This window comes from Arvicola amphibius, chromosome 5 (assembly GCF_903992535.2).
Source record: "Arvicola amphibius chromosome 5, mArvAmp1.2, whole genome shotgun sequence".
NCBI classification, from domain to species: domain Eukaryota; kingdom Metazoa; phylum Chordata; class Mammalia; order Rodentia; family Cricetidae; genus Arvicola; species Arvicola amphibius.
Genome location: NC_052051.1, coordinates 54,040,773 through 54,067,761, shown reverse-complemented (window position 1 = coordinate 54,067,761; position 26,989 = coordinate 54,040,773). Strand labels below are relative to the sequence as shown.

General features: G+C 49.4%; 1 protein-coding gene across 3 annotated transcripts in view; it reads right to left on the bottom strand.

Annotated features, from left to right (window-relative positions):
- Positions 1 to 2,573: 2,573 nt before the first annotated feature.
- The window catches only part of Frmd5 (FERM domain containing 5), a 273,211-nt gene continuing 248,795 nt past the window's right edge, over positions 2,574 to 26,989 (bottom strand). The window contains exons 8-15 of one of the 3 annotated variants that reach the window (XM_038330585.1): positions 17,316 to 17,404; positions 12,905 to 12,968; positions 12,444 to 12,535; positions 10,591 to 10,665; positions 9,115 to 9,183; positions 7,993 to 8,099; positions 3,521 to 3,864; positions 2,574 to 2,648 (exon numbers count right to left, since the gene is read on the bottom strand). In XM_038330585.1, the coding sequence (XP_038186513.1) occupies positions 2,574 to 2,648; positions 3,521 to 3,864; positions 7,993 to 8,099; positions 9,115 to 9,183; positions 10,591 to 10,665; positions 12,444 to 12,535; positions 12,905 to 12,968; positions 17,316 to 17,404 (915 nt within the window). Of the gene's footprint in view, positions 2,649 to 3,281; positions 3,865 to 7,992; positions 8,100 to 9,114; positions 9,184 to 10,590; positions 10,666 to 12,443; positions 12,536 to 12,904; positions 12,969 to 17,315; positions 17,405 to 26,989 lie in introns of those variants that run through there. The other 2 variants (XM_038330586.1, XM_038330584.1) reach the window with 2 other exon arrangements.

Sequence of the window (26,989 nt, the reverse complement as noted above, 5' to 3'; positions counted from 1 at the left end):
GCCCTGCGTGTGTGTGTTGCTCAAGGGGGTCAGAGAGGGTGTCAGATCCCTTGGAACTAAAGTTGTAGCCAGGTGTGAATCATCACGTGGGTGCTGGGATCTGAACCAGGTCCTCTGCAAGTGCTGAGCCATCAATCTCTCCACGTATTGGTAACTTTTGATAAAGGAGGCAAGTTAAAAAAAAAGACCCATTTTTTATGGTATTTAAATATTTATTTAAGTTTAAAAATAATCTTCATGGCACCAATGATTTTATGCTAACTACATACTGCATATGTAGAAAAAAAGTACATTGCTTTGAAGGAAAATGTAACTCAAGAGATTTTGGCACACGAAAGGTTAACAACTATATTTTAAAGGAAACTAAGAAATTCACATTTGTAGGTAGTTTACCCTCTACTGCTTAAAGGTGCAGCGCACTGTTCAGGAGGCGTTGCCTCTGATCGACGGTGCTATGCAAGACTGTTTGTCTACAGTGAGATCAGATCAACTAATTCTGAGAGGAAATAAGAGACAGAGAACACAGCAAAACCAGACTGAAAACAGAACTTTTTAATGACGGGGAAATACTGAAAAGCACTAGTCACCAATAACGGGGCTTTGTTGTTGAACTATCGAAAATTATTTGGGAACCAAATCGAAGGAAGCCTTTTCTGTCCTTATTTTCTGGATAAGCCTTGGGGGAAAAAAACCACCTGAAGGTTGATCAGATGTCGGAAATGGCAAGGACCACTGTTAGGGCTCTAGACACAAGAAACACACCAGGCAATGGCAGGCTGCCTCCCTCTCGTGGCTGTGAAGGGTCAGAGGTGAGGCTACCACTCACTGCATAGACGCTGTGTTCTACAAACTGAGGTAGGAGCACTACACTAGAAGGCAATCTGCTATGTTGCATAAAAATAGAAATCCCACTTCACACCAGCCCTGTTTCCTAGCAGCCTTTGCATCTCTAGGGGACTTTGACCTGAGTCCTGTGCTCTGCAGTCGACAGATGGCAGTGGCTCATTGCTTTGAAGCGATCTCTAGTTTTTACCAGGATCCCCTCGGTTTGTCTTGTCACATGGTAAATATGTATTACGTTTTACCCAAACTCTTGCTGGTATGAAAATGATCAAATAGGTCAGTGTCCGTTCTGAGAGTCAGCGCTGTTCCCAGAGGCAGTACTCGATCCATTGCATCAGATGTGACATCACTGCTGGTTGGTGGAGCACCCGGCAAAGCCTCCATTGGAAAATGGTTCTGGGTCTTACATGAGACAGGAATTGGCCCTCTTGCTAACGTGTGGTGTTTGTATTGTGTAGGTCAGGGTCTGCAATCTTATGGCTGTGGGCCACTTTCAGCATATTGCTGGGTTGGTTTTTTTTGTTTGTTTGTTTGTTGTTTGGGAAGTGGGAGATTGGCAGTCCCGAGACAGGGTTTCATGAATCCCAGACTGGCCTTGAACTACTATGTAACTGGTGTGACCCTGAACTTCTGATCCTCCTGTCTGCACTTGAATGCTGGGATCACAGGTATATGCCACCACACGGTACGCAGCGAATGCTAGGCATGTACTCTACCCACTGAGCTCCATCCTCAGAATTACACTTTCTTTCTTTTCTTTTTTTTAAAATAACGTTTTCTTGGAACAAGCCATGTTCCTTTATGCATACATTATCAGGGGTGTGCTAGGGTGGCAGAGTATGGTCCACAAGCCAAAACTTTATTAAAAGAGGTTTGCTGGCATCTTTAAAATTACATACATACCCCGGCATCCTCCAAACCACTGGCTGAACATGGGTGTGGTTTTACCACCACAGGTGAAAACACGAGGAGCTCAAATGTACTACAGTCCAATCGGCCTTGCTTTTGGGGCTGTTTAGCTCCGTTCTTGTCTGGGTCTCAGGACTATGCCCCTTGGCAGTCCTTTAAACAAGTCCTTGGGTTCCGGATGACTTAGCAATCTCTCCCTGAGATGGAAACAAGATCGAGTGTGTGGTTGTTTTTAAGTGCAGAGGCCCGGGGACTCCTCACCTTAGTGTGGTCCTGTGCTGCTGTGAGTGACGCCCTTCAAGTATTCCCCGTGGCCTTATTTCCAGGAGCAGAGGCTGACCCTGTGGGTGGCATTTCTACAGTAAGTGTTGATCTCTACCATGGTCAAATCCTGTCTCTTGTAGGCATCACTTGATTCTGTTTAGAGTGTCTCCCGGCCCTTCCAAGGTTGCTGCTTGCGCTCGATGTTTTCCTCAGATTCTGTTTCTCTCGCATCTAAAGATCATCATCAGGTTCTATTTTCTTAATCCATAAAGTAAAAAAAAAAATACGAATAGATAAGAAAATAACATTTTGCTGTTAAAATAGAGCTTGAAATAGTCCTTTTTTGGAAGGGCACACTGTACAAAACAAGTACCGCTCTCTGCCCCACAGGCGCTCAGGCGGTTTAGCACAGGTCTCTGGTAACTACACCGCAGGGCATTCCAGCAGTGCAGGCTGCTGCCGCCGGCTTCATTTAACACCCAGAAGCGCTAGAAGAGTCTTGAGGTTCTCCAGGAGAAAAAAATGATGAAATAAAAGTAAGTGGTGTCCACTAGGCTCTAGTCTAAGGGGACAGACTTACCCCACCCCTGCTGCTGCTGCTGCTGTAGCGGCGCTCCCTTCAGATGCCCACTCTGCTCAGATGTGGGAAAACAAAAGGAAAAGAAAATCCAACTCAGACCATCGTAAGAAGCAACTTTCTAGTTTAATTATTCTGCACAGGTGTTTACTTTGCTAAACCTTCTATCTGGCAAATAAACCTCAACGATCCCGGCTGACCACAGCCCTGGCCTGTCTTGCTGGGTCTCCCGGAACCCAGTGGGACCAGTGAGAAGGGCTGCAGGGCACAGAGGGGCCGACAGCTCTGTCTTCAGCTAGTGTCCCATCTACCAGGTGGCACCACTGCAATAATCAGTATAGTAAAATAAATTATTTTTATTTGGATACTTTCAAAATAATACACATCTATGAAAAAATTAAAGTTTGAACCCAAAAATTTTTCCTGCATATTGAAGGATGAGAAACATAAGAGTTGCTGAGCCTTTCTTGCAAGAGCCTCTGAAGAAATTGAGTTTTCCCAGTCTCTTTACAGGGCTTTAGCCTATGTCCCTTTCTTCTTCTAGGAAAGAACCCTCCTAGGCTGCAGTGGGCTTTGAGTCATGAGAGGAGGACTTGGTGTGTGCCGATGGTTCCGCGATGGGTCCCATTGCTGGGAATGGGTAGCCGGGTTCCATGGTCCACCTGACTAGTTATTGGAAGGAGTCATGCCTTCTCAGGTGTCAATGAGCAGGCTCACCACTGAGCGGATTTTGCAGGCAAACCATCGCCTGAGGGGACAAAAGTATTGATAGTGGAATTGTTCAAACTCAGGGGTCTGGCGGATATCTCGGAAAAAGGCAATGTCAAGGTCAGACTCAGTGAGGATGATCAGGAGGAGGAGCAAAACAAAGAGGAGCCCCATGGTCACAAGGAGCAAACGGAGGACACTTAAAACAAACTTATTCACCTGTTCTTGCTCTGGCCCGCCGTGCCCCTGACACAGGGCCCTCAGCTCTCCTCCAAGGGCCTCCACCTCTGCTGCAGTTGGGGTGCTGGCCTCAGACTCCTTCTCCTCCTCAATGCTGCACGTGGCTCCATTGATCTGCCGGGAAAGTAGCATCAGCTCCAGGCTGTGCTCGGCTACAGGGGTGGGTAGCACGCTGTCTGCCGGGCTGTAGGCCTCGTCTGCAATCACAGCCACACGTTCATTGCTGTCTGCCCGGCTGTTCCTCACGTGAGGCAAGAAGGTGTCCCCGTGGGAAGAGGACCGCACTGGTGTGGAATGGGCACTGTCTCGTAGGGACTCCAGGCCTGGAGAGGTAAAAAGCACAGGATTAAGTTTTCTGGGTCTCAACATACTTGAATGTTCCAGTGGCTTCCACTCAGTTTGCTAGGTGCCTTTCCAATGGTTCCACGTTACAGCAGCAATAGCTGTAGACTCCATATTTAGACATCAAGAACAAAAGTAGTACCCGATGGGCATTTTAAAATGTTTCAACAACGCCAGGAGGTGGAGTGGGCAGTCACAGGGCCTGTTCTGAAGTCACGCAGCTGGCTGTTCATGGCAAAGCCATGGGTGGAACCCAAGCCTGTGATCACTGCGTCGCTGATGGAATGCTGGGTGCATTAGGTCTGGTCTGCACCTGCCTTGGGTCTTAACCACCAAGACCCTGGTGAGCTGTCCCCTGAGCCAGCACTCTGGATTTCCCTGAGTTCTTCCTGATGCCTCTGCTGGCACAGAATGTTTTCTGTGTCACTGAGAAAAACAACGCTTAAAAAGCCCTGGCTGTAGCATGATCCTGGCCTCTGCCCCCGCTTTACTTCTGTGCCCTCAGCACAGGCACATGACATCCTCTGAAAAGCTGTCCCCTCACAAGGGCATCTCTGGCAGCTAGCTCTCCCAGAGTGTGACCAACTTTGTTGCCAGCAGCCACTTCAGTACGAATGAATGTTATCTATCTTGGCTTGTGATTAATCCCTCAGCCGTCTGGGGAGAAGAGGTAAGACACTGCTGTCAGAGGACAGCAGGTTAGAAGCCATGGTGTGCTACATTGTTGGTGACTCAGTAAATAAGATAATGGGTATGTATGCATTTCAAGTAGAACGCCTGGCCACTGTAGTTGCTTGCTGAATGTTCTGTTCATGAAAGTCCTGTTCTGAAGACCTTCCCTGTAAGGTCATTCCGTGTCAGACTAGTCTGAATAAGAAAATCCAGCCAGCACCCATCTCTCCACCCCCTCCCTCCTCCTCCCTCCATTTCTTCCTTTAAAACGTTTTCTCATGGGTCGATTTTTATCTTTTTTCATGTATATTAAATGTTATATCTCATTCAAAATGTCATTGTGTGTATTTAAATTATCCATCAACTTTAGCATTGATTATGGAATAACTTGCCACTTTAAATAATTTGTTCTGGATATTAAATGAAATATATACTTTTTTGTTTTTCTTATAAGTTAGTATATTAGATTCCATTATGACATTTTCAAACAATCTGTTTTTCTTGTCCCTCCTCCACTCTGTCCCCTGCTCTCAGCACTCCTCCCTGCCCCCTGTGCCCCCCTCGCCATGTCCCCCCATCCCCCCCTCCGTGTACTCCTCCCGTGCCCCCTTTTGCACTTTTTTTTTTTTTTTACATTTGTTCCAGTTCTTTGGAGTGGTTTACTTGTTTTCAGAGCCACCATCCCAGTTTAGCTTCAAACTTACTGTGTAGTCAAAGTTGACCTTGAACTTCTGGTCCTCCTGCCTCCACCATCCAAATGCTAGGATTACAGGCGTGTGCCACCATGCTTGGTATGCAGTGCTGGGGATCCGATTCAGCCTTGAGCATGTTACCCAAGTATCCAGTTGAGCTCTGTCCCCAACCCCTCAAAGCCCTTCTCCCCGCACCATGTCCCCCTTTCTGGTTTCATGACCTGCACCCACACCTGCTTACATAAAGATTAAGAGCTAGAATCTCACTGGGAAAATGTGCATTACTTTAACTGGGTTACCTCCCTTAATAATGCCCAGCTCTATCCATTTTCTGCAAGGTCATAATTTTAGAAAATGCCTCTTCTGCTAGTACAGGAGCCACCTTTCACCCTGCCCTTTACCAGGCCCGATAGTCTGGGGGAGGGTGGGCGGGGGCTGGAGTTGGTGCTGAGGAAGGATGGGCTAAGTGGCATAGCAAGACAGGTGTAATTACCTTGGAGGTGCTCTAGCGGATGCCTCTGTCCAGAGGTGGCTCCCAGTGGGCCTGGGGGGACAGTTAGGATCCTAGCCTGAAGCCGGGGTCCCATCTTCAGGATGCGTATGCTTAGCGGCCGAAGGCAGTGGTTGGTCAGCCGGAGCTGGACATGGACTCTGGTGTGAATCTTAATTAGACTCTTTCCCATGGTGGCCCAGGAAGGCAGTTCCTTCTTCAGGGGAAACCAGCTAGGCAGGGGAGGTATGGAGAGGAAATAGCCAGCCCAACTAGGGGCAAAGACTTCAGTTCCATGCCATGGCAACCCCTGCTAGCAGTGCCTTCTGCCTGGACAGAATGCTGGCTCTGGGAGCCTTGTGTTGGGCTGAGAAGCTTGGAGAGGAGAGGCCATCCTTATCAGGGGACTGGGTTCAGTCAGAAGTGCTTACAACCATAAAAAGCAATGCTTCCCAGCCTGCAGCTTGTTCTCTGAGGCCCCTGTACGGCCCAGGCTCTCAGAGGGAAAGGGAAATAGACCTAAAATTGCCCAGAAAACAGGCTGTGATCACAGGCTTTATCTAGGTACAGTGAAGTCACGGGAACTGAGGTAGAAGTGGCTCTGGGGCTGGGCTGTATCTGTTCATTGCACCCCCTCCGCCCCCAGCCACAGCCGAGCTCCACATTCTGCCCCTCTATAGTTACAGTGGGGGAAGGGAACGAACATTCCTGAGTGTCCTCTTGGGCCCAGGCCTCTTAATCTAGGCATCCTTCATAGTAGATACTAGGATGAAACAAGCCATAGTTTTGTTTGTGCTTTTGTTTTATGGTTTTTCAAGACAGGGTTTTTCTGTGTACCTTGGTTGTCCTGGAACTCGCTCCTTAGACCAGGCTGGCCTTGAATTCACAGAGATCCACCTGGCTCTGCCTCCCTAGTGCTGGGTGTTTGTTTTTAAAGTGTTCCTCCATGTTCGTGGAGATTTTGTGCTTCTTTCAAACTGCAGTGCCATGTTAATGTGGTTTGTAATTCCACCCCTGTTTTTAGAGGGAGCAAATGGAGCTTTCCTAGCAAAGCCGGAGGCCTTCTGCGACAACGTGCCCTCTAGGGAAGGCAGTCTTGGGTGGAGCGTGAACTGACTTCACACAGCCATTTCTTGGAGTTCTGTTGTGCCCTTTGAAGGGCCTGGTCACATCCCTCATGGCTCCTCCCTGCCCAGTCAGCTGTGTGTGTTAGCAGCTGATCCCTACTCCCATTTTTTTGCAAAATGCCAGGGGTGTGGGGCTTCTCTCTAAAGTGCTTTGTGTAGCTCACAGTCACGTTCCCAGCATTTGGGAGGATAGGCAGGAGGACTGCTGAAAGTCTGAGGCTAGCCTGGGCTACAAAGTGAAATTTTGTCAAACCAAAAGCATCTCGTGTGCATTAGATTCCTTGCTGTTCACAGAGCAGGCAGGGAGGACGCTCCTGTTTACAAATGAAGCAACCAAGTGCTGGTGGCAGCTGCCTCTCTCTAGAGTTCTGTATCAGCCTCAAGTGAATGGGTGACATTCACAAGTGTTGTCCTAAAACCTCAATAACAAACCAGAGACCCCCAGACTGATGCTCATTCTTACCTGAGCAGGTTTGCATTGAGGTGAGGTCTTGCTATGTACTTCATGCTGGCTTTGAACTCAGGGTAATCCTCCTGCCTCAGCTTCCTGAATGTTGGGATTATAAGGCATGTGCTTTTGTGATCCTCTTCCCCTCTGCCTCTGGAGGTCACCATATCAAGTTCCATGCTGGGCACTGAACACTCAGTTGTATCCCCACCCTTTGTGTAGACCCTTCTATTACCCGCCATGGGGGTTCTTTCCTACAAGAGTCTGCTGTTGTCTCTAAAGCAAGTAAGGTTTTCCAGGTCCCTGCTGGTTTGAGGGAGAATGGCCCCAGAGTCTTGGGTACTTGAACACTTGGTCCCCAGTTGATGTTGAGGTTTAGGAGGTGTGGCCTTGCTGGAGGCAGTGTGTGTGGGGGGGGGGGGGCTCGAGATTATAAGAAGCTTCACCCAACTTCCAGTTCTCTGCTCTGCTTGTTTGAAGATTTAAGCTCTCAGCGTCCTATTCCTGCTGCCATGTCATGCCTCTCTCTGTGCCTCCCTGCCATGATGAATACACTCTTATCCCTCTGGAACCATTAGGCAAAAATAATAAACTTATGTATGTTGCTTTGGTCATGGTATTTTATCGCTCACCCAGTCCCTGAGGAAGGGTTCGGCTCATCTCCAGGAGCCCAGACTCACCTTCCATGATGGAGATGTGAACAGCTCTTCTTCGTGTCCTGGGGACACTGCTCAGCCGTGGGCCGTGGGTTATGGAGGGACAGCTGCGGCTGGGAACCATCCCTGCTCTGAGATTCAATGGAGAGAGAACCACTTGACCAGTGCACAGATAGGGCTGTCCAGACATTAACAAACGCTCTTGACCTTCTGCTTCAGAGTCCCTCCCTTCCTTTCTGTGGAGTCTCAACAAGTGCTGTAGTCTTGGGGGACAGAACTGTCGGGGAATAGAGCCCTGGGATGAGACATGCTCCTGAGATGTGTCTGAAGATGGCACTGGCAGACTCCAGTGGGCTGCACAGAGGAGGCTGTGTCGAGGACAGGTGTTGCGGACTTTCTTTGCCTGCCCCAGACCCTTTGCCTGCTGGAGTGAAACAATGTGCTTTCCTGTGCCTGCTGCGCTGAGCACCAGACCCTCATGAGTTCCTGATGGCAGGGGAGTGAATTCTGGTGGGTTTTACAGCTGAAAATCCCAAGAGCTGGGGCATGGCTATCAATTAAGGATAAAGTTGGTATTCTTGTATCAAAGATGACCCCAGTCCCCGTGTCTCTGTCTGTGTGTGTATGTGTTTAAATCTTCAGCCCCCTTCCCAACTCACATCCAGTCCCATAGTGCAGGCGCTACAGACAGGTAATAACTTCCTGTTCCTGCAATTACAGGCTGCTGGGCGAATCCTAGCCTCTTGGCTAGTCTTTGTGAGTCTGTTGGGCTTGAGGGAGGCAGGCTTCTAGAAAAGCACAGTTTATGGATCCACGTGACACGGATTTTCTGTAATGGAGTAATTCCAGAACAGCTAAGTGTTATTGCGTGGCCGCATTTTTCATGTGTTTGAGCATGTTCAGGCTGGGGAGGGTTGAGCAGAACTGACTGAGGTGCCCCTAACTGTGATGTGCTGTGGGCAGTGGCTTGTCTTCCTCTGTGCTGCTAAAGGTTGCATGCTTCTTCCTGGGTCCCTCTTCTGGCCTCTGCCTCCTCTTGGTATCTGCTTTGGCCAGAAGTTTCACAGAGCTCAGCTTGCTATATCTTTGAGATTCTGGGATCTGAGCTACAATTGGTTCAGGAGAGGAGCCTAACAGCCCACCTACCTGTGTATTTCTGGTGGCTCCCGTTTGATCTTGGCACTTGACTCCATGACCTCCTTTGCAACCCGGCCACTGTGAAATGATAAAAATAAACAGCAAGGAAGGAGATAGTGTCAGGACGAGGCCCAGATCTCAGGTGCCCTAGCTTAGTCAAGAAATGACATCAGCCCTACCCATCCCCCACGGCTTCAGTCACTGCAGAAGGCTTTCTTGATGGGGCAAAGAGTTCTAGTGTACCATGACCGCTCAGCTTATCTCTTCATTGCTAGAGTCTCTAGGGTCTCCCTCCCCCCATTTTTTTAAAGATTTATTTATTTACTATGTATACAGTGTTCTGTCTGCATGTATGCCTGCAGGTCAGAAGAGGGCGCCAGATCTCATTACAGATGGCTGTGAGCCACCATGTGGTTGCTGGGAATTGAACTCAGGACCTCTGGAAGAACAGCCAGTGCTCTTAACCTCTAAGCCATCTCTCCGGCCCTTCCCCCATTTTTTTGAGTCCGGGTCTGTCTATGTAGTCCTGGCTGTCCTAGAGCTTGTTCTGTAGACCAGGCTATCCTTGAACTCACAGAGATCCTTCTGCCTCTGCCTCTGCTAGCACTAAAGGAATGTGTCACTCATGCCCAGCTCCATTCGTAATTAGGAAGGATTCCTCTTGTCTCATGAATTACCAGGAAAAGCCCCAAACCCCTCAGAAGGGGGACACACAACAACTGTCATGATTCTTGTTTTGCCGCTGCTGTTGCGATGGCTACTCCTGGATTATATTGCAATTGGAAATGGCAAGTATGGGAAAGAGAGGTTCCCCCAGTCATGGAATTAAAAAGCCCTAGCTCAGCTCATACTATACCCTCCCAGGATGCTCTCAGCCATTAGACATCCTAAGATGTGTTTTAAGTTTAAATTACTGTGCTTAAGAGAGCTCTAAAGCAAAAATGCCTTTAACCTGTAAGTCCCACTTGCCCAAGAAGAGATAAGTCCCTGGAATGCTGGGGTTGTTCATATAATCACCCACGTATTTTCACTTCTGTAAACAAGGCTAGTTGCCCCAACTGCATAGGGTGTGCTTGAACACACACAGGCAGGAGGTATGTCTGGATGTATGCTTGCCCTTGATTGGACGAAGGTGGGAAATATGTAGCCTCGTGGGTTTTACCTTTAGAAGTCCCTGAATGATGTACTTTGATGCCATACTCTGGGAATCATGGGTGTGGAGCTGGCCAGTGTCCCTTGTCCTGCCCAGTAGTTAATAAAACTTGCTTCAAATGTGTCTCAAAAATTGTGGTAGTGGTCTATTCTCACCCAGTGGGATTAACACCAAGAGGGAAGAAGAGGGTAAAAGGCTCGGGAATTGGGAGGAAACCCCAGGCCCTGGTGAGAGCTCTGGTTCCTCTGTTCTTGAGGATGAGGCACATGAAGACTGCTCTAGAGAAGGGTCTGGAAAGAGATCTAGAATGGCTACTTACTGTCACTATTTACCTGTATCGGAACCGGCTCCCCTTGAAGAACAGGTTGCTGCTGGACACTGTGCGAACTTGGCTTGACTTCTCCAGCCTACGGCAGAGCAGAGTTCAGGGTGACACATGCACCGAGCCACATGACAGGCCGACGGAAGGTGGGCGGGAGACCCCTGCAAAGGCTACTGCAAACTTTCTTCAGATTCAAGAAAAAGCCCTTGGTAGTGCTGGGGTGCTGCCTACAAGGAGGAACACTTAGCAACTGAGTGGCCACACGTGGGTATGGACACCAGCGTTTCTTCCCAGGACACAGATCAAAAAGTGCCTGGCAGCAGTTTTATATGAGGGAGGTCTGACAGAGAGAATGGGGGTGCTTAAGGAATCCCCAGGACCTTAGTGGGAGCCAGCTCCTGTATATGGGGGCCGGAGGAAGGGATGCCTGTCTTCCTGAGCTTCTCCTAAGCCCTACCAACAGGAGTTTGTCTCTCAAATCCACTTCTCTCTAGGTTCATGTAACTGACTAAACCTAGGCCTTGTCTTCACAGGTGAAGGGAAGATGGTGGCCCAAACCAACCAACCAATTTAACAAAAATCCTGTATTCTTGGCTTTGTCAATAGCAGGGAGGTTCAAGTAGGCTAAAGTATCTCCCTAGTATCCCCTGTGGAAGGAAGCCCACTCAGGGTGGAATACACCTGCTCAGTTCCCCTAGTACGAGAATCAAGTGCACAGAGAGTGTTAGTGACTGAGAGTGCCTTCCCAGGACAGCTCTGGGGCTGTGGCCCTGGCAGCTGGCAGATCAGTTCTGCTGGCTGGAGTGAGCTCACTGGGAGAGGGACGATCTGGCTTGTCAGGGCATTTGGCGACAGCAAGGGTCATCGTAACTGGAGTCTGTCATGCTGGCACTGTTGCAATACACTCTCTTTTAACCCAGGGTCCCATGTAGCCCAGGCTATCCTGCAACTCACTTTGTATCTGAGGATAATCTTTAACTGGTCCTTATGCCTCCAGCTCGCGAGGACTGGGATGACAGGCATTCATTACCAGAGTACTGAACCCCACACCTCATACTTGCAAGGCGAGCACTCCCACAAATGAACCACGTCCCCAGCCCAGAACGTCTATTGAGACATAGACCATCAATTTTGTTTCTAAACAAAGACCAAAGGGTCTGGTCAACCGTTTTCTGGGTATCACCTCGGCCTCTCTCTAGTCCATTTCTCTGTGCACTGATGCTTTTGCGGCCACTTTCCTTTTTTTTTTAAATATTTATTTATTTATTAGGTATACAATATTCTGTGTGTATGCCTACAGGCCAGAAGAGGGCACCAGACCCCATTACAGATGGTTGTGAGCCACCATGTGGTTGCTGGGAATTGAACTCAGGACCTTTGGAAGAGCAGGCAATGCTCTTAACCTCTGAGCCATCTCTCCAGCGCCCACCCCCTCCGCGGCCACTTTCTTAATCGGAGAGAACTGGATACAGAAGCCTCCAGACTCCCCCAAATTCCGGCAAGGTGTTACCTCTGACTCAAACCTAGCTTCTAGGTAGCAAGACAACTGGCCCCCGTCTCCAGCTCTGGGCTACCCACCAAGAGGGGCGCCTCAGGCTCCCCTTAAAGCTGAGGTCTGAGGTCAGGATGCTTGTGCAGAGTTTTTCATGGGACGCTTGTTTTCTAGGTCTTCCAGGGCGCCATGGCGGCAGTGATCCGAATTAACGCACCCGCTCGGCTTTTCTGGCGTGGGTTCTACTGCACACACACCGCCAGAATTACTCTGCTTGTTTTCTGTTCTCAAGGTTGGCCTGCCGCTCCTCAGACGGCCGCTTTGTGGCCCCACCTTTGATAAAGGCAGTCCCTAGCACATGTCCAACTCACTTGTAGAAGGCTTGATTCTCAATTCCGCATTTCCAGAGGTGCTTGCAGGCTTCTGGAGTTGGAGCAAAATACGTGAGAATAATTTTCTTTTCCTGTAAAAAAAATTCCATAGAGAAATAGCTGAGGTGGGTGGGAAAGCCCAGGTCCTGTGCAGCAGGGCCCTAGCTAGAAGAGTGGCCCACATCAATGGCTACCTCACCCTGGCAAGCCTAACAGAGCCCTTGGTGAGAAGCAGAACATTTCCCAGGCATCCTCTGTGGGAGACAGAACCTCATTTGACGGTTTTCTTGAGGCAGGCCTCTCTTGAGTGGATCCTCTGGGTGCCATTGCATCTCCAGACCTTCCCACCCCTACATACCCTGGCCTTTGTCTTAGCCTAGGAGGCAGACAGCCTGCCCTGTCTGGACTCCGCCTGCCACAGCGCCCTAGCCCTCCCTGGAGAGAAGAAAGCCGGTACTCACCTCTTTCTGACTTACATATAAATAGAAAGTCTTTCCTTCAAATTTCAGTTTGGTCACCTCATTCCTAGAAGCACAAAGAGAGCGCCTGTCACCTGGCTGTGGGCTGCCTGCTCACAGCTCCAGCCGCAGATGCACGGCCCCCCCAACTGGAGGAGGCTCCAGGCACAGACACAGTTAGCCAGAATTAAAACTGAAAACAAGACAGGAGCGCAGTGGCCTTAGAGAACAGTCATCGGGACAGTTCCACCCACAGTTTTCCAATCAATCACACTGTAATATCGGGGTGATAGGAGGATTTCGGGCTCATCAACAGTGGCTAGAAAAGGGCAACATTTGCATGGAAAAGTGAGTGCGGAAGAGTGGGGGTCATTTCCGGATTGAATTCATAGCACGGGTGCATGATCTGATGGGACTGTGGGATGTCAGATGCCACAGGGAGCTGATGAGGCCAAAGTTGAAGATAACAGCAAGTAATGGGAAACAATGCATCCAGGTTCCGAGGGAGCCGAGCCTTTCAGGTGACTGCGCCACTGGATGGAGAATGCGGTTTAATGCAGACAATGTCAAACAGTCTCAAGGAAGGGTGGGGCAACATACCAAGAAGAGAGAACAGATTACATGGAACAGTCATGCAGCGTACTGACCAGGAAAGGGGCTTAGGGGTTATTGTAGAAAAATCCTTGAAGCCACCAGCCCAGTGAATGGCTGCAGTAAAAGAGGCAAACAGGATACTGGGGTGCGTCACCCGTGGGACAGACACAAATCAGAAGAAGTGACATAGTTACTGTACATGGCACAGCCTACACCTCACCTCCACAAACTGCTTTCAGCCTTGGTTACATTTACAAGGTGGGAAAACTACCCGGAACTTATTTGGATGTCCCTGAGAGCCACAAGACCAGGCCTCCCCATCGGCCACTCCAATGGGCCCAATTCAGGGCCCGGTACCCCACTAGAGTTTTTGCTTTTCTGCCTCAGGCCCCTAAGGAGTCTGAGCATACACATCTGCCATCAGTAGACCACTTCCTGCTGCCTCCAGGATCCTAGTAAGTAGCAAAATGCAGAAATAACCAGGCACTGGGTTTTTGGCTGTACAACATCAGGGCAGAAGGATATGACATGTTCTCCCTGAGAAGTCATGGCTGGGTCAGAGTGGCCGTTTCCAGCTTCCCACTACAGGCTGGGAACACTCGGTGTTCTCTCTCTCTTTTGACCAGCCGACCATCAATCTTAACTCAGGTAGAATACAATAAACACACAGCCCTCCAACAGGAGTGGTAAAGAAAGAGTTTGATCTTTTGTTGTTTTGAGACAGGATCTCATGTAGACCCGCTGTCCTGGAACTCTCCGTAGACCAGGCTGGCCTTGACAGATAGGTGATTCTCCTGCCTCTCATTCCTGAGAGCTGAGATTACAGGTGTGTGCCCTCACACCTGGCCCATGACTTTGTTTTTTTTTTTTCCTTTTGAATGTGAGGGTGGGTTTAACAGCTAGGAATCTGACGCTGAGACAGGAGGAGACTTTCCGGGGAGAGAGAGACACAGGAGAATGAAAAGTGGGGAGGCGGGGGTCACTCAGGGACTTCGAGTGTCTCAGGATGACCTTGTTCCTAGACATGAGACAACGGCTCTGGTGGGGATGGGACCCCTTCAAGGAACACCAAATAGCCCAGAGACTCAGGCAGCAAAGGACCTACACAAGGAGAACTGTGGCCCAATCCTGTCCCCAGCCTTTTCTGAGAGCCATGTTGTTGGCTAGGAGACGTAAGACCCTCCCGTCGTCACACAGAGAGTGCAGTGATGGGACCCGACTTGAGGGAGCCTAGGAAGGACTCCATTGATACCAGCTGCCTTGTGAACGGGACGGGACCACCTGTCTGAGGAGTAGTTTCTCCTCGGGAGGAGGATGCATGAATCCTGTTGCCATCCTCCACTCGAGGGATCTGGCTCAGGAAGGTGTCTGGTGTCTGGATCAGGTGAGTAGGGCGGCATGGAAAGAGATGACTACAGCGTCCCGAGAAGAAAACTCGAGAAAAAATCTCCACTCAGACTCCACTTCACTCTTCTAGAGAAGGTAAACGAGGCAAGAGCAGGCCCAGGCTTCCCTAACCAAAGTCCCTCAGACCAAGGGAAGCCATTTTCTAACCTGTTTGTCAGCTTAGACACGGCAGACTGAGGTCCAACACAGAAATGAATCATAAGGGGCTCCAACTGTGCTCTCTCAGAAGACCACCTAGCTTTGGACTTTCAGATTTGTGTGCTTAATATGCAGCGCCTGTACAAATTTAGGAATCCAGAAAGGGCCCATGACAGAGGGGAGGGGAAGAGGCCTTGGGGTGGTATGATATGAAAGTGTATATGGGCTTCTGGGAGTCAGAGTGAGGATGGGGGTGGGAGGTGGAGAGAGGAGGGGATGGGATGGGCTAAACCTAAGCTCTCGTCTTTATCCACCCCTGCGAGGCTCTCGTCTGTATCCACCCCTGCGAGGCTCTCGTCTGTATCCACCCCTGCGAGGCTCTCGTCTGTATCCACCCCTGCGAGGCTCTCGTCTGTATCCACCCCTGCGAGGCTCTCTCGTCTGTATCCACCCCTGCGAGGCTCTCTCGTCTGTATCCACCCCTGCGAGGCTCTCGTCTGTATCCACCCCTGCGAGGCTCTCTCGTCTGTATCCACCCCTGCGAGGCTCTCGTCTGTATCCACCCCTGCGAGACTCAGGGGACGTGAAGTGGGAAGGGCCAGAGGATGGGGAGGAGCGCTGGGAAACTATCGCACTCATGGATGTACAGCACAGAATCTGCACAAGATCGAACTGGCCAGTAATTCCAGCATGAACCGGGGCGGGGCACAACACTAGCTGAGGACCCACAGCAACTGATGGCTGCTATACGTGCGCGCGTGTGTGTGTGTGTGTGTGTGTGTGTGTGTGTGTGTGTGTGTCTAGTTTGCACGTGCAGGCGGCACTACCTGGACTCTGGGTTATATTTAACATGGGATGAAGGCTGCTGGTGAGATAGCTCTAACCCTGATGACCTGAGTTCAAGTCCAGGGCCCACATCGTGGAAGGAGAGAACAGACTCTGAAAAATTGTCCTTGGACCATCACCTGTGTGCTATGGCATATGTGCCCACTACATACAAAATAAATAAAAAATTCATTAGCAGGCGGTGGTGGTACATGCCTTTATTCCCTGCACTTGGGAGGAAGAGGCAGGTGGATCTCTGAGTTGGAAGTCAGCCTGGTCTACAGAGTGAGTTCTAGAACAGCTTGGGCTACACTGAGAAACCCTGTTTCAAAACAAACAAACAAAAACTAGAAAAAATTTTTAAAAAGGGTAGGCATGGTGGTGTGCTCCTTTAATCCCAGCACTTGGGAGGCAGAGGCAGGCAGATCTCTGTGAGTTTGAAGCCTGTTTGGTGTACATAGTAAGTTCCAGGACAGCAAGGGCTATGAAGAGAGACACTGTCTCAAAACAAAACAAACAAAAAATGAAAAAAAGACATGAAGGGGGACAGACATATATTGGGAGGTCTTAGGGGAGTGGTAAGGAGGGGGTTGATATTATCAAGATACATTGTATATATGCACAGAATTGTAAAACTGTCAAAGAATCATTTTTTTAAAAAAATTACAGGCTCTCAATTATGCAGAATGTCTTGGTGAGACTGACATGTTTTTGTATGGGTGAGGCAGCCAATGGGTCCCAAGATATCCAAATACCAGTCAACACACAGAAGCCTGTGTCGAGTCATATAGACCCCAAACCAAACAAGGAGGGGAAGCAATGTGGGTAGCTGCAACCAAAACAGTAGCTCCCACATGCCAGGTGTGGCAGGGAATAGGGGAGGTACAAGGTGAGGCTGTGGCTCACAGAGGCTGAGGATACTCAGCCCTCAAGATGGAGATGGCAGTATCTGAACTCTTGTAGACTACTTGCCCATGGGGTGCTATTGAGGAGGGTGTTTGCATGTCATAGCTGACATTTGTTCCAGAATTGTCCATGAACCCCTCCCTTGTTAGAAGAGTAAAGAAGGGCTTCGGCCATCTGTTAAGATATTCCTGAATGGCCGTAATTATGCCGGCAGTGGCCCTCAGCAAGTGATGAACCCAAAGGCTTAGTTTACTTGGGAACTTCACTTCCCTTGTGTTGGTTACAGTTGCAGGCTTCCCTAGAAATCAACTTCCAGTACCCTTTCTGTCTGGAGAGGCAGTTGGCTCTCAGGGACACTTTTTTGAAAGAACAGGATCCCTAGGAAGAGACCACTACCTTGGTCAATTACCATTCTCAACTCAAGGCTTTGGAGAAGGCTGCAAACCATAACTGCCCATCACAAACAAAGGACATGGGTACCATAGCCCCTCCCCAGTTAGTGATGCTTAAGGAACCTGCTTTGGAGATGAAGACAGACACTCACCACTTAATGAAGTGGACCCTCTTGTTTCCTTGAAGAACAACAAACCCGAAAGGAGTGAAGGCCAGAAATGCAGCATTTCCCGACACATCCTGTAATAGAGAAAGACTTCTCACTGGGGCATAGAGGGGCAGGTATAGAGGAGAAAGGGTGGAAACACGTTGTTCTAAGTCAAGGGTTGTGGCAAAATCCTTTGATCTCAGCACTTGGAGGCAGAGGCAGGAAGATCAGAGGTTCAAGGTCATCTTCAGCTACAAAGTGAGTTCAAGATCAGCCTAGGATGCATGAGACCCTTGTCTCAAAATCCACAGACACCCAGGCTATTCATAGGAAAAGCAGGGCAACTTTTACTAGGTCACAGTGGGATGCGCAGGGCATTTAAGAGCACAAAGTCGTGACTTGAATTCCAACCTTGCTACTTGCCAGATGGGCCTCAGAGCTCTGTATCTAGATGGTGGTTGTGATAATGACACCAGCCTCAGCAGGCCAAAGACAATGTTATGATCTTGTGCATTGCTGGTGGGACTTTAAAATGGTATGGTCACTTTGGGAAATAATTGGAAAGTTTTTCCAAATGGTTAAATATAGAGTTACCACATAACCCAACAATTTCCCTTTTAGGTATATGCCCAAGAGAATTGGAACATGCCTATAGGTGTATGAATGGTAATGGCATAACTATTTATATAGACAAACAATGTGAACAATCCAATCCAGCTGGAAGAGTAAAATGTTCATCAACTGATACGCAAAAAAGCAAGTGGTAGATGGCGGTACATCAAAATATTATTCAGGAGCAAAGAGGAAGGAGGTACTCACGTATACAACACAAATGAACCTTCAAACACCATGTTAAGTGAAAGAAGCCAGTTGCAAAAAGAAATCACGTTGAGTGGTTCTATTTATACATAATGTTTACAACAGGTAGAGCCGCAGACACAGACAGTGTATTGGTTGCCAAGGGCTGGAGGGAGAGGGAAGTGAGGCAGTGACCGGTAGTGGATATGATGTTTCCTTTGGGTGGGGGAAGAGGGTCATAAAAATATTCTAAAATTAGGTGGTGGTGGTGACTGTGAATATACTAAAAACCACTGGATTGCACACTTAAAAGGGTGACTTTTATGATAGGCACAGTGTGTGAGTTTGTGTGTGTGTGTGTGTGAACTATTACTAATCAGGCCTGTAATCCTAGCTACTCCCAAGGCTGAGGTTGGAAGATCCTATCTTCAAGGTCTGCCTACCCTACCGAGTTAAGTTCAAGGCCAGTCTGGGTAACTTAGTTTAAAAATCAGGCTGGGATACAGTGGCGGAGCACTCGCCCAGTGTGTGCAAAACCCTAGGGCCATAAAACAAGACAAAAAGAATGCCAACAGAGGCAGGTTATCATTTCCTTGGTATCTGAAATACCATGGGGTCAATACCTTGGAAGTTTAGATGAAGACATGGGAAGCTGCAACTGGCTGAGAGAACTGCAGGCCACCAGTCTAAGTGTGTCAGCAGCAGGCTTGGGATTTTGCTGAGCAAGGGGGTGGAGATGCAGCAGAAAGCATGGGGCTTGGTTCCAGAGGGAAGAGGGTGACTAAGGAGCATCCTTCCGCAGCTTCCTTAGGTAAGGCTCTGCTGTCCGGGTGCATGACTGATGACGGAGATCGCTGGGAAGCTTGGCCATCGAGTCGGGGGTTCTGTTTTCCCTCACCTCGAGAGCTTGCCACCCTGATAGAGATACTTAGCCTGACTGGCCTGGGAGACAATAGATCCTCTGCAGGGCCAGTGAGCCTGGCCTCAGGCACCAACTGTTTAACAAACCTTTTGGACTAATGTGAATTACCACCCTTTCCTCAGGACTGGGGAGATCCAGTCTTGGCTGTGAGCACAGTACCATTCAACCCATGGGCATAGCGAACGGCTTTTAAAAGAAGATACAAGTCTGGTTCCTTCTGCAGTCACATGGCTGGGCTTCTTCCTGCCTCTGAGCACCAGTGTTTGGAGGAGGATGAACAGCATGGGTACCAGGCATAACACACAACTATGGTTCCTGCTGGAAGGAAGCAGGTCTAATTTGTCTAACTTGGCATGAACTTGGGCCAAGGCAAGTGGCATTTGTGGGGAGAATGCCTGAGGGAGGTAGCCAATGTCAGGAAGAGGGTGAGCATTGGGAAGATTTCCGTCCCTGTGCAGGGTGAACCCAAGGACAAGAGATGCAAGGGTAGAGACCTCATTGTGTTTATGCTGGTATAAAAGAGTCCACAGGACAGTTTAGCAGATATGGTATGAGACTGTGGGTCAGAGGGGACATCAGGCTATGGTGAGGGAAGGACATGTTTACGGGGTGACAGAAGGCATGGCTAAAGCCTTCGGAGACATAGGAAAAGGCCTAGAAGGAAGGGCAGCTAGAGGGATGGGAGGGTCAGGCCTGGAGAGGGTGGGGGGTTTGTAACAGAAGCAGTGAGGGATCAGGGGGTGGGGTTGGGGATAGGGGTGTAGGGCCTCTGCTACCTTCACCCTTGCTAGTACATCAGCAACTGGGCAGAAAGGCGCCTGTGCCACAGGCCTATTGGGTCCAGGTCTGGCTGCACTGCATGTCTGTAGCCAAGGCCTTGACTTTCTCACATCCTAGCTAGGGCTGTTACCTCAGAAGTTCTGTGTTGCGGGTGGCCATGTACACCCGTGATGTGTCAATATGAGAATAGTTGCTGAGGCTGTTGAACCTCAGGCAGACTCTAACATTTCACCTTCTCTTATTCGATACGGAGAGCTAAGGTTTTTTAATTAGGAAATGGGTGTGGGAAGCTAGACCAAAAAGGAAGCCTTGGAGAGGGAAGAGCTGGATGGTCATGGGCCTGAAGCGATTAGAAGGGAAGGGGCTGGAAGTGAAACCCAGTAAATGACATCCCTCTGGCGACAGCAAAGGCCGGGTGTGGCTGGTGCTTGCCAGTTGCATGATCCAGACACCCTCAGGTGGCCTCCCAGAGAGGGCAGGGTTAGAGCTGTGGGGAATGGCCTCTCCTGACGGGCTGGCTGATTTGGAACAGTGAGTGTCTTAGTTAGGGTTTCTATCACTGTGATAAACACTATGACCACAAGCAACCTGAGGAGGAAATGGTGTATTTCAGCTTACAACCCCATCTCTGAGAAAATTTATTACAGGAACTCAAGGCAGGAACCTGCAGGCAGGAACTGAAGCAGAAACCACGGATGAGCGCTGCTTACATTTTTGCTCCCCATGACTTTACTCAGCTTTCTTTCTTATACAGCCTGGGATTGCCCTCACTTCCAGTGGCATTACCCCCCACCATCCATCACTAATCAAGACAATACAGATTTGTCTATAGGCCAACCTTACAGAGGCATTTTCTCCGTTACGGTCCCCTCTTTTCAGGTGTGGCTAGGTTTATGTCAAGTTGTCAAAAACCCAGCAGCTCCAGTGGTGAACTTGGAATAAATCCTGATGAGAAACAATTAATTGCCAAGTGTGGCAGCACACGCCTTTAATCCCAGCACTCGGGAGGCAGAGGCAGGGGGATCTCTGTGAGTGCAAGGCCAGCCTGGTCTATAAAGCAAGTTCCAGGACAGAAAGGACTACTCAGAGAAACCCTGTCTAGAGGAGAGAGAGGGAGGGAGAGGGAGGGGGGCAATTAATAATGGAAACTTGAAAATTTGCTTCCAGAATAGAGAGAGCAATTCTCCAAGACTTCCGGACCTACAGAGGTAGGTGAGAGTCATAGAAAGACCATGGTCCTCAGAACCCACAGCACCGACGGCAGCCACAGTGTTGGCTACTTGTTTCTGTCACACGAGCTTCAGACAGTGAGAAATCACATGGAGACTGGTGTGGAAGTACAAGCAGAAAGCCCTGGCGCTTTCGGTCTCTGGAGCAATCCTTGTCTCTTCAGTCTTAAATGTCATTCTTGGTATTGGCCTGCGTGGTGGTTTGAATAAGAATGGCCCTCATAGGCTCATCGATTTGAATGCTTGGTCATCAAGGAGTAGCACTACCTGCAAGGATTAGGAGGTGTGACTTTGCTGAAGGAAGTGTATCACTGTGGGTGGGCTTTGGGGTTTCAAAATGCCCATTCCAAGCCCAGAGTCTGTCTCTTCCTGCTGCCTGCAGACCTGGATGAAGAACTCTCAGCGGCTTCTCCAGCACCACGTCTGCCTGTGTGCCGCTGTACTCCTCACCCTGATGACAACGGACTAAGCCTCTGAAACAGCAGGCAAGCCCCAATTAAACGCTTTCTGTTGTAAGAGTAGCCTTGGCCATGGTGTCTCTTCATAGCCACAGAGCAGTGACTAACACAGCCCGTCCTCAGGGTTTGTATGCCAAGTAACACTTAGCATGGCAGAGAAAGGAATGGAGACAAGGAGAGAAGGGTCTGGTTATTTCCCCCACAGGCTTCTGCCTCAGCAAGCAGGAATCTGCCTGTCCCCTTCCCATCCGCAGGGATCAGGACCCACAGGACCGAGCTTTTCCTGGATCTAGGAGGGGAAGGAAATGGAGCTTGACAGCTTCACAGTTCCTTCGGCCACTCTGTATCTCCTGACAGTTCTCTCCTGCGTGGTGAGGTAAGAAAGTATCAAGTTTTCGTCCTCGTGGAAAAAAAATTCAGCTTTGTATTAGGACCCTGGCTCTGTTCTCCTTTGCTCCGTGACTGACTTCTCCACACCCCAGCTGCTTCGCTGGTGTAAGCAGGACAGTGACACAGACCTAGAAGGACACTCCAACGTGTTTCAGAGACAGCCCGACTGTCTTGGTGCTACGGCACAACCAACAGCGTGCTTGGAGAGGACACCAACTTCTGTTCATTTCCTCTTCTCCAGACAGGGGCTCACGTGGTCTAGGCTTGTCTTGACTCCACGAGTAGCTGAGGGTGGCCTTGACCTTCTGCTCTCCCGCCTCTGCTGCTAAGTGTCGGGATTATAGGCTTGCCTCTATTTTTTCTTTTTTTCTTTTATTTTAGAGAAGCTGACTTGTTCTGTGGCACAAACCACCCCTAAACTTTCCGTCTTCCTGCATCAGACCCCAGAGTGGCTGGGATTATAGGTATCATCATCCATGCCTGGGTTTACATATGATGATTTCAGAAATCATTTAGGTCTGTGTCTTGTCTGTATGGGAAATGGTGGTGTCAGGCTTAGTCTTGCATAAAGTTCATCTCTGTAGAATGAAGACTGCAGGCAGGGATTGCAGAAGCATATCCCTGAGACCAGGCAACACTGGCTCCCAGTCTCAGTGCTGTCCTCACCCGGAACTTCTGACACATTAGTAAGAACCTCGTTGGCACCCCCTAACCCCTCTTACCGTTTTAAAATCTGCACTCAGAAGTTTGGTGTTTCCGTGGTAATGTGAGGGTGAAGATAGACTCCTGGCAGTGGCACAGTGAAGATTAGCAGATAGTCTAGCTGATGAGTGCCTGACACATACGGGCTCTCAAGAAGTGGCACCACCAGGTCTCAGAATAAAAAGGTTGGACATCCATGATGGAGCTACTCCCCACCCCCTACCACCCAAAGCCTTAGCAGGGCAGCCCCATCAGAACCCACAGTACTGGCTTTGAAAGTCCGAGGGCAAACAACCAGCCTCTCAAGGCTAGACTGAATGGAACAAGATGGGAACACCAGAGTTTGGAAAGAAATCAGGGAACAGATATGGTAACAGGCCCTACTCTCTTTTCCAGCAGCTGTAGTCTTGGGCTTCTGGGGCTCCTGCCGGGACCTGGGGGATGTGGGTCATGGCACAGTTGAGGATGGCCCTGTGCAAGTTTGAGACTTGGGTGTTCTGGCTCCCCAGCCAGGGTCTGTAGGAGTCCCTTCTTCTGGTCCTAGGACCAAACAAGGACACTCGGCAGACGGAAACCGTCAGCATGCACAGGACCAATGCTAGCTTCTTAATCAGTCCAGGAGAACAGAGCCCAGCCAGTGCATCCTGCTCTCATTTAATTATCAAAACAATTCCTCTTCTGTCTTCCCTGGGGCTGCATGCCCCAGATTCCCTGGGCCCAGTAATTGCCTCCCTGTTAATAGAAATCATCAGTATTTATTACACTGAATGTGCCAGCTTCTTCCAGCTCTCCTTGTAGCAACATTAAGGGGAGTGCTTGGTAGCACATCACTCAAGCAAGGCTACTTAATGGTAAGAGTGAAGACTTCTGAGTTGCTCTCTGCCTCGGAGGACTGAGGAAACATGGCCAGGCCTAATAAAAGGATCCAAAGGTCATGCGTGGAGTTCACAGTGGGGCCCTGACTTGACCCGGATGAGCAGGAGGCCCAGGTTTGGGAATGTGGGAAAAAATTCCAGTTAGGTAGCTGCCCTTCCCCTTTCTCCAGGGTAAGTCTCTCAGGCATCACTCCTAAATGGCTACACAATGTTGGAAATAAACTGAGTTCAAATTTTTGCTCTGCCTCTCAGGGCCTGTGGACTTTGGCTTTCTAGTACACCAACTTCCTTTTTTTCCTTTCTCTCTCTCTCTCTCTCTCTCTCTCTCTCTCTCTCTCTCGTCTCTCCCTCCCTCTCATCTCTCTCTCTCTCTCTCTCTCTTTCTTTCTTTTTTGAGTCAGGATTTCTCTGTGTAATAGCTCTGGCTGTCCTAGAACTCACGCTGTAGACCAGGCTGGCCTCGAACTCACAGGGATCTGCTTACCTCTGCCTCCCAAGTGCTGGGATTAAAGGCATGCGCCACCACTGCCTGGCTGCATAAGCTTTCTTTTCTTCTTCTTTTTTAAAAATAACTTATTTATTTTTATTTTATTTGCATTGGTGTTTAGCCTGCACACATGTATGTGTGAGGGTTTCAGATCTTGGTATTACAGACAGTTGTTAGCTGCCATGTGGGTGCTGGGAACTGAACCTAGGTCCTCTGTTAAGAGCAGTCAGTGCCCTTAACCACTGAGCATCTCTCCAGCTCCTGTATCAGCTTTCTTATCTTTAAAACAGGGAGATTAGCACTGAAGAGCCGGTGGAAGCTACCATGAAAGAACCCACTAGCTCTAAATGAGAAGTGGGCTATGCTTATTCTCTCCTCCCTCAGGTCTAGGAGTTGAGAAGTTATGTATGACGCCACACGCAGAGAACAGAGGCTGGCTCCTTCTTGCAGCCTCTTCAGACTCTGGGTGCCCATGATGGACAAACTAGTCCAAGCCAAGGCTGAGTCAGGAGTTCATGGTCCTGAAGTGCACATGAATTTAGTCTGGACACCAGTCTGGCTGTCACTGTCCATGGCTGCCAGACCACGGCTTCTGTGGGCAAAAACAAAACTCCTACCCACCTTACGTCAGCTGTCATGCTCAGGGGCACTGCCTGCCTACCTCTGAGTGCTGTGAATCCTACCTTAACCCGTCTCACGTGAGGCCTCAAGGGGACTGGACTCTAGCACTGAGGTGATCTGGCACCTTCTAATGACCACACTGGTCTTTAGGTCTCTCTCTCTCTCTCTCTCTCTCTCTCTCTCTCTCCTGTGTGTGTGTGTGTGTGTGTGTTTGTATGTGCATGTCCCTCTCACCTCATGTGTGTGAACGTCAGAGCCTTTCTTTGTGCATAGGGAAGACTGCAGTTCTGCAACAGCTGTGTTTGTCTGTGAGGTCTTAGGATGACCTACCTGCTCAAGGACAAGTTCCTGCACACCCATTGCTTTCTTACTCATGGATGGGAAGCGTGGGGGTCAGAACCCAGCAAGGCCCCAACAGCTGACAAAGATTGGAGCTTAGAGCCAGATGCCCCCAAACACTTCCCTCCTATGAGGCCCCCTGCTGCTGGCTAGAGTGCCTAATCCATTGACAGAATGGCTAAATGACCTTTTTTCCAGAGATGATGTCACTGTGTAGTCTTGACAGGTCTGGAACTCACTAGGGAAACCACACTGGCTTCAGACTCACCGAGATCCACCTGCTTCTTCCACCTGAGTACTGGGATTAAAGGTGTGAGCCACAGGTTTGGCTAAACGTGTAGCCCAGGCTGGCCTCTGTCTCTGTATCTTCAGCATGTCCTACCAGTGTGTGTCATCACAACCAACCTCAACTACTTTTTTTTTTTTTTTTTTTTTTTGGTTTTTCGAGACAGAGTTTCTCTGTGGCTTTGGAGCCTGTCCTGGAACTAGCTCTTGTAGACCAGGCTGGCCTCGAACTCACAGAGATCCGCCTGCCTCTGCCTCCCGAGTGCTGGGATTAAAGGCGTGCGCCACCACCGCCCGGCCAACCTCAACTACTTTTGTTCGCACAAGACACATTTAGGAAGCCGTGCTAATTCTTCTATCACCTATAAAGTCTGTAGAAGTGTGTGGTGGTGCCCCCTGACTCCTGGCCCTGTCTGCTAGGTAAGCTGCACAGGGGACAGGGATTTAGGTGGGGGAGGAGGCTTGTATTCCAGAATGTGCTCCAGGTTTTTATTACTTCATAGGCAAAATAAAATCACCTCACCAGAGCCTCACCCCTGCGCCCTTCGTTTCCATTGTTTGTTATACACTGGATTGCATCAGTTCCTACAAATCCAGATGTTGAAGTCCTAGCTCCAAGCACTGGGAATGTGACCGTCTTTGGAGATAAGGTCTTTATAGAAATTAAAATTAAGCCGAGGCTTTGAGATTGAGCACAACTCCAGTTTAACTGGTGTCCTTATACAGGGACACTTAGGATTCAGGCATCTGCACTGGCCTGCCCTTGGGGTCCTGGCAGGATGTGTCCTCAGCTGTAGTCACTAAGAGCACCTCCTCCTGTGCACATTTGCTATGTTCCCCTTTAAAAGGGCTCTGCCTACCTCCTATCTCTCTCTCTCTCTCTCTCTCTCTCTCTCTCTCTCTCTCTCTCTCTCTCTCTCTCTCTCTCTCTCTCTCTCTTTGCTTCTCTGCTTGTATCTCTGTCTCTTCCCCTTTTTCTCTCTGTCTCGCTGCTCTCATGCCCAGAGGCTGGGCTCCCTCCTCCACATGAACTCTGTCAAATAGCGTCTTTCTCTCTCGTGCCTTTTTTTTTTTTATTACAACAGCAGAGGGGAGATAATGGGCAGATCCAAGGTAAAGGAGGATGACCATCATCAAGTTGAGACGGGTTGGAACAGATCCTTCTCTTAGGGATCTCAGAAGGAACCAGCCCCATCAGCCCCATCAGCACCATGGGGTCACACTTCCAGCCTCCAGCACAGAGGCAACGTGCCCGCATGGTGGATCTTGTTCTGCTCTGTTTTAGAGCTGTGGGTACTGCAGCCTCTCCAGTAACAGAAACGGGACGTAAATGAGGCGGAACAGAGGCAGTGGCTGACCAGCATGGCAAAGCAACAGGGGCGTGAGCTGTAGTGGGAGGAAGTGGCCAGAGCCAGGACATGCTGTGGGTCTCGCTGCTTGTGGGGTGAGCTCACCAAACTCATCTCTGAAACGCCAGGAGTGTGTGGCAATTACAGGGGTTTCCAGGCACAGCATCCCTGGTGCGGTCCGCTTCACCCTCCCAGGTGCATAATGGAATCAGATGCGATTCCATTGCAGTCTCAAGTGGTGACCCGTGCCACTCTAGTCAACAGAACCCACTCTTGGAAAGAAACTAGATTATGGGTCAGTAAAGGGTGGACAGTTGCTGAGTGATTGCAGATTGTTCCCTGTGGGAAGCTCTCCACATGCCTTCTTGATTCATTTCCACCAAATTACCCACAGCTGCCAAAGCAGGGCACTGGGTTTGGCTTTGTTATTTAGATTGCTTTT